Genomic DNA, 12,212 nt, shown 5'->3' with positions numbered 1-12,212 from the left:
CTCATCCTCAACCTCCCCAGAAGGGCCCACATCACCCTTCCGCTGAAGAAACTCCACTGGCTCCCTCTCCACAAAAGATGCATTTTGAGGGAACTGGGAACTTTGATTCAAAACGCCTTTGTTTGTCCACTGCTGCATAAGAAAAAGTCAACACATTTGGTTAACACGCTGCAGGGCCCTAGAATAAAAAACATGTAAAATAAATGTTCAAAGTATTTGGAAACATTGTTCTTACACATATTAAATTATGAATGTGTTCTTTAAAGCTACAGAGATTAAGTTTGTTGCTTCAATAAACGGCAACACATAACCTCACACTTTCCTGTAAATGTGCACACTATGTTCATGGCGGAAATGGAGATTTCTTTTATATGCATTTTGCATAATTATTATTAAACCACAGGTTTTGAATAATGTTCTTGTTTTAAATGTGATCTATGTACAGCAAACAGGGTTGAATGTGTTTTTTTTTTTTAATGTAAGAACTACATGCTAGTGCTGGTTGCTCAGGATGAACCCACCTCTTGTCTAACATGTGATTCATGTTGAACCCTGCACTTGAGTAATATTTAAAGGTGAAAACAGGAACTCCCACCCGAGGTCAGTGGTCTGGCCTCACTTACTATGGCTAGTTCCTTTTTTGTATATGTCGCGAAAAAAAGACTACATAAGTTACATAGGGCTGGAGTCTACTGTAATAGCTTGGTGAGGGGCTCCTTGATTGATAGACAAGGAACATTCCAGCCATGTTTGCTACCTACTTTCAAAGGTTTTTTCGCTATGTGATCTCATAAAAGGGACCTGTGTGGGTAGGGACGTTTTTTAGGTTTAGGGTAGTTTCCTTTTGAAGTCTGCAGTAAGTTGCTGCTGTTTCCTACTAGGGTCGGACTGGACTATAGGGCAATCAGGCAGTACCCGATGGCTGGTCTGGCAGGTCAGTCTGTGGGCCACTTTTTTTAGGCTGTTTTGGGCCTGTTTTGTGGTGTCCTGGGCTGGTGTTTACAGTTGATTCCCCTGTTATTACCAAAAATGTTTCCTGGAGCTAGCTGAAGTCCATGCAGCCCTCCATACCTTGCAAAACCATTATACAGAACGTCTTTACTAGTTCAAAACTGCTCCAGTGTGTAAATATGGGCCACTTGGTCAATAGTCTCATTCACCAATGGGGGGCACTTATATTTTGGTGCCAGGGCATACTTTAAGGACCAGTCCAACCCCGTTTACTACTATCGCCTTCCAGAACATTCTTCAGTGCCTCGCACTCTGGTCGCAGCTCCTGAATGGACTGCTGTCATTGCAGACAAAGGGACACTGTTTTTTTCAGAGGTTTGGGCAGGAGACTAGTATACCCCTGTATGAGGTAAGAGCTGTGCAACAAGAAAATGATAGGTCACAGTGAAGGTCAATGGAAAACCTTCAAGTAAAGTTTTTTCACTCCTATGAATGTACCTGACAAAAAAACATAAAGACCTCAACGAGGTCACATGGGTGAGGCAAGGCCTGATTGTTTTTTTTCCATGCATTTTCAAAATGGGCTCTCCTTTAAGTTATAAATAAGTTAACTCAATCCCTTTTGAGATATGTTAATGTTTTCTTGGTAAACAACCTTGAAACATTTCAGTGAAAGCAAGAGGGATGTGTTTATTCCTGCTGATGTGTAAAACAAGATAGCAGGCCCATTACATGTTTGTTTGGTTAAATCCATGTGCTTAGCCCACCCTACTCCCTCTTTTTAGGTCTGTCCGGAGTATGGCGAGGCAACACGCGACACTCTCAAGGCCGCTGTAGATGCCTTTTGGGTGGGCTCCAACGTAGTTAAAAATCAAACCACCGGCCGATAATCAGCATGTAAAAAAGGTGCCAGCGCACTTTTACCCCACACCCTGTACTGCACGTCAGCAGTGGGGAAAAAAATGTGCAAAATAAACTGAAGGGCCGCCGTGAAAGCTGTGCTGGATATATCGCGAGATGCCGAATTAATTTTCTCACATGTAAAGCAGTGCAAACTACAGCTTGATATTTGCTCCCCCTCGAAATACTGACTGTTCGTCCATTTAAAAGTGAAATTAAGTGTATGATACCTTTTAACATTTTAACGTCTGGTACTCGTCTTGGAAATATAAAGTCCTCTTTGTGGCAATCCTGATGTTGGTTGGAGTTTGTATTGGACAGCTCTTATTTTCATATGAATTTTATGATCAGATGTGTGATTTCTGCTTAGTGCATTTTTAGCATTTTGTGCTTGTTTTCATATATATGAGTGTATGGCTAAACTGTAATCTGCCCCGGGAAGACTGGTCTTCTTTCACAATATAAATTGTTAGAATAGATACATAATTCTCCTTTCATCTCCACACTGTGATTTGCTGTGCACAACTTCAGTCATTGTCAGCCTTGTCTCACAAACACTCTGTCTGTCTGTTGGCCAAGTTTTACACCAACTACTCCACCATTTGCTGGTGGACACAGGTTTTGGAGTGTCCAGCTACGATTAGTGGGGCATGTGTCATGCCAATTCGTTAGCTGCTACCAGCTGTGTGAGTACTGTAGTTTTGCGGAACTACCAAACATTGACACTTCTACCAGTGCCTCTTCCTTGAGGGACTCAAGACACCTGGATTGGCATCCCAGTTTATAACTCACCTGCTAGGCACCTGTAACCTTCACGTATTTAGATGCATGGTGCCACCTTAGGAAGTTTATTTTTTTCCATACTCTGCAGTGTTGAAACAAAAAGGTAAAACAATATAGATGCCCTGAACACATAAAGGGGCCTTTTGGAGAGATTTGCCTTCTATGATGCTAAGTAATGGATGTGAAGTTAAGGCCTGTGTGCCCTATTGGTTCTCTCCAGGAATAAATATTGGACGTAAGTCCAGCCAAACAGGTTTGAAATAGGAAAACACCAAGTGACTTTGACATCTATATCAAATCCTATGAAAGAGATAGAGCAGGAAAAAAGATGAATAAGGTATCACAACAGGAGATATAGAATAACACTGCGTGATTAATGAGGATAGCTCAGTATGTCTTTTGTTTTTTTAACGGTAGTTGTCTGCATTTTTGTTTGTTCAAGCCACAATGGATAAAGGCCAAAGTGATTGATGGTTGTACGTTTCTTGGGCAGCACATCTCTTGGATATGATGGCTAGTAGACAGTAATGGGTAGTCTATTGATGGGCCTCCCCTGATTTCCTCTGACACCTGTGAAGCGAGGCTCCCTGGTGATGTGCAACCTTTCCCCTGGCGTCAGTAACAATGTCTGTCCTTGTTTATCTTAGCCAGGTTTTGTCCTTTTATCTGTTATTGTGCTCCCTGCCATGCTTATGCGGCTTGTAGTGAGGGGGAGGGCTATCAGATGTAGGGTCCATGATTGGATGTTCATCCATAGCTGTGCATAGGGAAACTCCACAGGGTTTCTCATAATCCTTGTGCTCCCATGATAGATTTTAGGGCTCTGGGCGGGCATACTTTTGTATGTGTCAATGATGCAGACCCCCAGGTTAGTGCCTTCTTCTCCGCACCACGCAGTGTTGTCCTTTGCACCAACCTCCCTTTGCAGTGGGTGCTCTTGATTCTCTTGAGAACTTGCATGATTTTGTGTGCCAGGTGGAGCTTTATGTCTATGAGGTAAATCTCTTCTTGCAGGTTGCCATCATTTCCATAGTCCATTTTATTTCCCATTGTAAGAATGTTTGGATGAATGGTAGGTGATGCTGACGTCTATGCTTTAATGGGAGTCTGCAGGTGAGTGTGTAACCCTACAGCTGAATGAGCGATTGTTGTGATGATGGAGGTGTAGGCATTTAGGGGCATACTGCTCCCTTTATGCGAATCTTCCCTTGTTAGCAGTATTTGTATGTATCTTAAATGACTTGTTTGGTGTTCCATACATATGCGGGGCACTTTTCGTCGTTCATTGTGGTTTCTTTTGCCATTTATTTCTTTGTGATTCGTTTTGCTACGTGGGAGACTTTTTTGTGATTTTTTTCTTAGATTTATACTTCTTCAGTGCGAGGATCATTGTGCGTTTTTACAAAGTCGGTCGTATATTTGTTTCTTGCTTTGTCGCTCGGTTGTATCCTTTGCTGTACTTGGTCCAGATGGTCATGTAGGCGCTAGGTTGGTGAAGCATTTTCTAATTGTCAATGTTTGTCTTGTTTCATCAGTAAGATATTTGTTTTCCGTAGATAATTACTAAGGTGTGGGCATTATGTACGGCTAGTCTATACTTTAACTGTAATTTTTTTTCACGATTACGTATTATTTTTAGTGATTACAGGCATGCTTGATCGGACCCAGAAGGTTTCGTTAGCTGTCGTAGGGGAGGCTGATGAAACATCAAGAAACCAAGCATGTGACACTAGGAGCTTTTTGTTAATTGAATACATTCTACGCCAATCGTTGTGTTACCCCTGGCGAATGTTTGAACTCTCGGCGAGTTAATAAATCTGCTACAGAAATTAGTGATACACGCGGCAGGGCGCACATAGAAAACCCGTGGTATTGTTCGGCCACAGCATGCTGGCATGAGAGCCGATACAAACGTTGAAATAGGCAAGACTGGCAACTGACCTTAAGCACGTGCTGTGTGACGATTCATGTCATAAATTCAATTATGGGTTAAAGCTGAAGCCACCGTATTTATGTTTAATTTGTGCTAATGGTTGTTGGTGGTGGGCACCAACACTCATTTTTGGGAGGCAGAACTTACTTTTCATCATCAGACTTTTGACTTAAAACACAAGAAAAAGGCAGAAAAGGGAGGAAGACATGAAAATGATAGGAAAACAGTGACTGGTGAAAAAAGTGTGAATGAAAAATAACTTATAATAGTAAGATAGACAAGAAATGAACTGTAGGATAAGAAGAAGGCGTTAGGTGGAATCAAGATCAGGCAGCCTTGGTGTTCGAAAAGCCGTGTGAGCTCATAAGAAAAACCTTAGGCCCCTGCACTTATTTTTTTTTTTTCCACAAATTGTGTGCTGAATAGATCTATGGCAGCCATGGACAGTAGCAGAACCTGACCCTTGATGAGAAGGCTGAATCCCTATTGGGGATGCAGGACCAAATCATTTTTTTAGAGCTGGTGTAAACCGAGACCTTTTTGATTTTATTTATAATTTATTTAAAATGTAATCACTTCTAGTGGCTTTTAGCCAGCCCTTTCCATCCATTGGTCTGTTATTCTGTCATTCACATTTTTCTTATGCCAACTACACCATACAGCACAAGGCAGTGAGTCAGCCCATTTCAGCCTTTGGCTAACTTTACTGTGAGTGATAGATAGCATTCTGTCTTTTTACAAGGAGCACATCCACATACAACGTGTTTCCCTTCACTTACAGGGACACCTATGGTAATGTGTGTGTTTTGAGGCCAAAAACAGACACTGCTTTTTAAAAAAGTTTGACAATGTAGGGGGTCATTCTGACCCTGGCGGCCGGTGACCGCCAGGGTCACCGACCACGGGAGCACCGCCAACAGGCTGACGGTGCTCCCGAGGGCATTCTGACCGCGGCGGTTCAGCCGCGGTCAGAAATGGTAAACCGGCGGTCTCCCGCCGGTTTACCACTGCCCTACTGAATCCTCCATGGCGGCGGAGCGCGCTCCGCCGCCATGGGGATTCAGACACCCCCTACCGCCATCCTGTTCATGGCGGGAATCCCGCCATGAACAGGATGGCGGTAGGGGGTGCCGTGGGGCCCCTGGGGGCCCCTGCAGTGCCCATGCCACTGGCATGGGCACTGCAGGGGCCCCCGTAAGAGGGCCCCGCAAAGTATTTCAGTGTCTGCTTTGCAGACACTGAAATACGCGACGGGTGCAACTGCACCCGTCGCACCTTCCCACTCCGCCGGCTCCATTCGGAGCCGGCATCCTAGTGGGAAGGTTGATTTGCCCTGGGCTGGCGGACGGCCTTTTGGCGGCCGCCCGCCAGCCCAGGGCAAATCTCAGAATCACCGCAGCGGTCTTTCGACCGCGGTGCGGTGTTCTGACGGGGTTACTTTGGCGGGCGGCCTCCGCCGCCCGCCAAAGTAAGAATCACCCCCGTAGTGTCGATGGCCCAGCAGCTTCCCCAACTATAAAGTTTTGCAAACACTATGATGAAACAAAATCTGCATCGAGAAAGCCAAAAGGTTGGCAGCCAGACATATTTGTTTTAGAAATTATTGTGTTTTTCATAACACATAGGACTTAAGTGTGAAAGTGTTAAAGGATTTTGCCTGATAAGTGGCCTGTTATTGCGTTTTCTACTGATTTGGAGTTTTTGGAGTGAAAAAAAAATCCTTAACATTTTCATTAACTACTAAATCCGGTTGGTATTAATAAGTGTCTGTAGTTTCTCCCGAGTTCTGATGAAAGATGGACTATTTTAAAGGCCAGGCTTGCTCCTCTTCTCAACACAGTGGTTGTGGGAACATGAAGTGCACTCCTTTGAGTTGCTTCCCTTTTGTAAAGACCATCGGATACTTTTGCCCATATATTTCCTTTTTGACCTTTTTTATACTTGTTAGAATGGTATATTTAAAATTGCATTTTTAAAGAAAGTGAAGTTACGAATATTTTGAAAGAAATTAATTATTGACCCAGTGCAGAGAATCTAGAGATGTGTGCTTGGCTTGTCAGTTTCCTAAAACCAGCATGCCAAAGGAAAGCAGAAACTGATATTTTCATGTATTTTTTTAATAGAGTTGCAATGCTGAATCATTTTGTTTTGTTCAAATTAAATGGATTTGCAGGGAATGAATAGTTGAAAAATAAGAATCACCAGAGAAAACAATATTTACAATTTGAATAAAATGACGTGAGCTCTAACTGGTTTAATTTTGTCGATGCTAGGATGCAGTCGCGGCTCGCAGCGTTTAAAGGGTTGGGTTTGGCGCGACGGGGAGGGGACGGGGTGGTGGGTGTGGGGGGTTACATTAAATTATTATCTTTTTAAAATTAAAAACGTACCTGATCCACCAACCCGTGCCGCTTTCCTTTCCATCATCGCTGCAGGCACAGGATCCCAGCCTGCCCTGCGCCAATCCTAACACTGCTCAAAGCAACGTCAGGCTTAGCAGGGTGCTCCCAGGCAGACAGGAAGCCTGTGCAGGCTATCTCCAGCCCAGCAACTGTGTTGCCGGGCGGGAGATGGCCTACTGCGCATGTGTGTTTGGCCGGCCCAAGACTGCCAGCCAAACACACATGCGCTCTAAGGAGGAGTGCTGAGCACTCCCCCTCAGTGCACGTCAACCCTGTGGCCCGCCACTTTCAGAACGAAAGAATAATAAACACAGTTTATTATCCTTTCATTCTGAAAGGTTGGCATCTTCTGCTTTTGGCAGGGGGGGGGAGGGACACTCCTCCGCCCTTATGGAGGAGCCACCCATACTAGGATGAAAGACCATGGGCCAGATGTATCAAAATCACATTTTGTATTCCCTAAATAGAGAATTTTAAGAAATTGCTGTTTAGGGAATGCAAAATGCTATGTAACAAAATAGCGATTCCTACAGAATCGCTTTTAGGGATTGCGACCCTCTTCGTTCCTATGGGTCTGAAGGTCCATAGGTGTGAATGGTTTTGTATTTCCTAATTTGCAGTTTCCTATTAGGGAAATTGCAAATTAGGAAATGCAAAACCAAGGGTGCAGAGGGCGTAAGGCCCCCTTTGATGCACCCCCCAAAAACACTGTGCACATGTAAAGCGCACACATGCCCCTGGGGCATGTGTGTGTTACATGGCACTTTAAAAATGCACTTTTAATCCATTTTTTAAATTTGCACATGCTTACCATCAACTTTGAGTTTATGGTAATAGCATTTTCTGAATGCCTGGTCCGCATTTACAAAATGCTTGTTACAAGTGCACAGGGAATTGCAAATAGGAAATCCCTATTTGCAATTTCCTAGTTAGGGAATCGCAAATTGCGATTCCCTATTTGGAGTCACAATTTTAGAGAATTGCCAAAAAAATGTGATTTACTAAAATGCGACTGCAATGCCTTTCATACATTATGAAAGGCTATTTTGCATTGGCAAACAGTGAAATTTACCAATTCGCATTGTTTGCGAATGCAAAATCTTTTGACACATCTGGCCCCAGCTATCTGTAACTATAATGCACATGTTACACAGATGCCTGCCGTAGGCAGTAGTTGCATTAAACCACTTTGCTTTTTTAACACCGCTGTGGGGTAGAGCACTGCACAGATGATTTTGCACCACTTTGTGCGGGTCAGCAGCAAAAACATTAGCACAGAATTCAACAGCAGATATTGTCCACTCTTAGGCTTACCTTCTTCCAACACCAAGATCCTTCCTGGATTACAGCTCTACGTTTGGTGTATAATTTTCACTCAAATGCGCTCCAACTCTAGGCAAAATTGTATTCTGAATGAACTGCGGAGAGTGACTTTATGATGTCATTATTCATTATGTGCAAAATTGCAGAATTTATTTATTTATTTTATTTTAGTTTTACAAAAGCTCATTGCGTTTTGTGAAAATGACACAAAAGGCTCGAAATGAGATTTGCCGGGGTCTAGCATGAAATATTTTCACAAGGACATGCCTCTTGCCAAAGAGTCATGTCCTATACCGGCAGCAGGTTTGAATTGGTATCTATCGTACATGGAAACAACCATTCAAAGTTGTATGCTAATGTGAACATTTGTGAAATGCACATAAAACAATAAAATTGTGCAAGCTTAATTAAAATTTTGCTCAGTCTTGAGCACGAGCATGAGAGTTAACAGATTGTAGGCCAAGGGAAAAGAAAGATCTCTCAATGTGACTTGAAGAAACAGATGGGGAGTGGTCATTTTCTTTTTGATGTATTCTGTAGCCCTCTCTAAATATATAAAGTAACTAATATGAATATATAAAATTTGTTTCTTGCTTGCCTAAATTTTGCAGTCTGCATGTAGGCTGAAAAGTCTTGCTTCACTCGAGTAAGAAAGTCAGGCCAGTGACATGAAAGCCTTTAGATTTGTTTAGCAGGTTAGTGAACAGACCTGGTCCCGAAGAAGAAGTCATTTTTCAGACAGTACTTCATACTGGGACAGGACGGCATGACTAAATAGGGGGCTTAACACACTGCACCTGTCAAGTGTTCTGGTGAATTGCACACTTTCTGGGTTATAAAAAAATAATTGATGCCTAGTATTTTATGTGTACCACGCTGAGTCCAAGATCTGTGTTCACTCGCCAGCTACACGGATACCTCGAAAGTGAGCCGCTCACAGTGCAGCTGTTCATTGGGACGGCCGACGACCGCCTGTTGAGGCCCCATGCATTCTACCAGGTCCACCGGATCACTGGCAAGACGGTGTCCACCACCAGCCACGAGATCATCCTCTCAAATACCAAAGTCCTGGAGATCCCGCTTCTACCGGAGAACAACATGCGAGCAATGTAAGTGTGTTTACCATCCAAGTGACCTCTTGTCATTCTTCCTGCCAGAGCATGAGTGCAACCATGTTTATTGGGTATGAAAAGCCATTTTGTTTCTTATGAAGGTCAAAGTACCTTTTGAGACTCTTAAAACAATGCGACATCTATTGTTCATTCTTGTGAAATCCATGAATTAAATTTAAATGAGGTGAGTCTAGTTGTTCAGGCAGCTGTGCAAAGAGAGGCAGATATACTGACACAGCACCAAGCTTGTGTTTTTAAATTGGCACCAACCGGAGCAAAGTGTTGTTCTGGGATTTGCTTTTCAGTGCAGAACATGCAGCCCCAAAGTAATGCAAAGCAACACTTTGCTACCTTGCCAATGGGTGACGTACCATTGGTGAGTGGTACATAGCATTCCCATGCAACCATCCATGGGTTTTGATGCAAATTCCTGTCTCCCAACATTGCTATAAAGTGATTTGCACCAAAAATGTAAACCTCTTAGAGGCCGGCATACCGTTAGAAAAAGATTTTATTTTCTTAAAATGTTTCTAACTTTGCATGTGTGCTGTACTGTACAGAATACGTATACATAGTAAGACAAGTGTTAAACAATGTCAAATCATAGTATTTTATACTGACAGGGTCCCCTTCCAGTACAAAATCCATGCTTGTCATCATGCACAAACTGACGCAAGGCAGCCTAAGGTGCGCCAGTGAAGGAGAGCGAAAAATAACATCTTATATTAGTATTTATATGGAATGTTCCACTTTCCTGCTTTTCACACTGCACTGCATTGTGTAAATTCTTTTGGGAATTTGTCCGTAAAGTTTAATTATTTATTTATTAGTTTAGGTGTTTTTGGACAGTCATTTGCATTCGTTTCAGACCTTCAGTAGAGTTAGCTATGGTAAAACAGCTCAGTCTACTCATTCCAGGCGGCTGGGAGATTCCTTACAATTTTCTTTGAAACAATCTCAGAGATTGGATCTCATAAGAGTCCTATTGACTCGACAGGTCGGTTCCTGGGATACAGGTGTTCTCATTCAGACAGGACTGCCCTCAAAGTGCTTTTAAAGATGTACATGTTTTTGCCTTTCCTGAACTTGAGGACGTTAGGTTTACCACTTGAAGCAAGATCTAGGTCATTCATGTATAAGAGCCCACAACTTTGAGAGAGTTTCCTCCATGTTTAAGACATGTGGAATTCTTTTGGCAAAAATACGCAGAATCTTTGGGCCACAGATTTTTTGAAAGTTTATCTTATGATAACAGCTATGAAAAGCAAAGCATTTACCAAAGGCCACATTGTATCCTCATTTCATAGGCCTTGTGTTGCTGCCTTGTATTTTCTTTTCAAAAGCAAGAGTACCTTTCTGTGCTTAATGATCTCAAAGCTTACATATGTATTAGTGAAATAATTCAGTCTTGGTCAGAACCATCAACACTTGCAAAAGAAAGCAGAGTTGGCAACAGTTCAGCTGAACTGACAACACCTTCAGTGAAATGGGGGACATTTTGCAAATGGAGTTTAACCAAGCAGTTATTCCCTCGAAACTAAAAGCCCTGGTTTCTGTGAGGTGACCATCATATCTAGAGCTTTTGAAAATATTATCAGAAACAATCTTTTCAACCTGCCTACTCGTGTATTGGTGTGATATCTATATACTATATATCTCCTACATCTTAATCTAGTTACCTTCATCTCTTGAATGGCCTTATGGCACTGTGATGCCACTCAGGAAGTATATAGTACTACGTCTAAAGCCAAATCCAAAAAGGTATTTGCTGATTATTAGAACTTTGGAATGTTGGGAGCTCCATTACTTCTAATGGCTGGTAGAATCCCAGGGCTCCAACAGTCCAATGTTTTTGGTCATAGCTGTTGCTTTGAATAAAATCCGAACGGAGCCTGAGGGGATTTCCATCCCCCCGGGCTCCATGAGGTCTTTTATTTATTAATGAGAACATTCTGCCATATAGTGGCGGAATGCTCTAATAGTCATATAGCCCTCCTTAACTGGGCTTTACCGGCATTAAACTCATGCTCCCTTATTAAAGGCCCTCACCTTCGGCTCGGTCCTTTAATGCTGGAGCGGGCTTTTAATGGCCAGAGTAGCCCACTATGGCGGGCTGTAAGGCTATAGTATCAACCTTACCCTGAGACACTTCATGCTAGCATTTAAGGGGTACCACAAGCAAATGAGGACCCTAAAATAAATATTGTATGGCCTCTGAAATGTAGTGCAGGTTTTTCATGGTACCCTTTGCCTTGGGTAGTGACATTCTTGTCCATAATCACAAGAGGCCCACCATTTAATTTCAATAGAACATTGGTTAAGGGAAATAGTGCTGTGGTACGGACAAACAAAGCTACATTTTTCATAGCTAGATTTGGCCCTGAAGTTTGAGACTTTCTTGTCATTTACTTTTAGTCCTAGGTGGTTAAGTAGACCAGCATGCCAGGGTTTTGGTTAAAGTGATATTAGTCAATGCCCCATGGATTATGTGTTCAAATGTGATGAGAACATCATCTTTTTGTTGTTTCTGAGCAGCATTGACTGCGCTGGGATACTGAAACTTCGCAATTCCGACATTGAGCTACGGAAAGGAGAGACTGATATTGGAAGGAAAAATACACGGGTGAGGCTGGTGTTCCGTGTCCACATTCCACAGCCCAATGGCAGGACCCTCTCTCTGCAAGTGTCGTCCAATCCTATTGAGTGCTGTAAGTAGCCCTATGCTCCTTATTTTGACCGATACTACTGGAGGTTGCATTTTGATTCATGATCAGTGAACCATGTCTTCATATTTGTTTAAAATCTTCC

The 12,212-nt window shown here is 42.7% G+C and overlaps 1 protein-coding gene across 6 annotated transcripts in view; it reads left to right on the top strand.

Annotated features, from left to right (window-relative positions):
- NFATC1 (nuclear factor of activated T cells 1) overlaps positions 1-12,212 on the top strand; it is a 395,649-nt gene that overhangs the window by 145,510 nt on the left and 237,927 nt on the right. For all 6 annotated transcript variants that reach the window (XM_069219782.1, XM_069219784.1, XM_069219783.1 and 3 more), the window contains exons 4-5: positions 9,199-9,401; positions 11,940-12,112. In XM_069219782.1, coding sequence (XP_069075883.1) covers positions 9,199-9,401; positions 11,940-12,112 — 376 coding nt within the window. The remainder of the gene's footprint in view (positions 1-9,198; positions 9,402-11,939; positions 12,113-12,212) is intronic.

This window comes from Pleurodeles waltl, chromosome 2_2, assembly GCF_031143425.1.
Source record: "Pleurodeles waltl isolate 20211129_DDA chromosome 2_2, aPleWal1.hap1.20221129, whole genome shotgun sequence".
Taxonomy (NCBI): domain Eukaryota; kingdom Metazoa; phylum Chordata; class Amphibia; order Caudata; family Salamandridae; genus Pleurodeles; species Pleurodeles waltl.
Note: the sequence above shows the minus strand (reverse complement) of the source record. Positions and strands in the feature narration are given on the sequence as shown.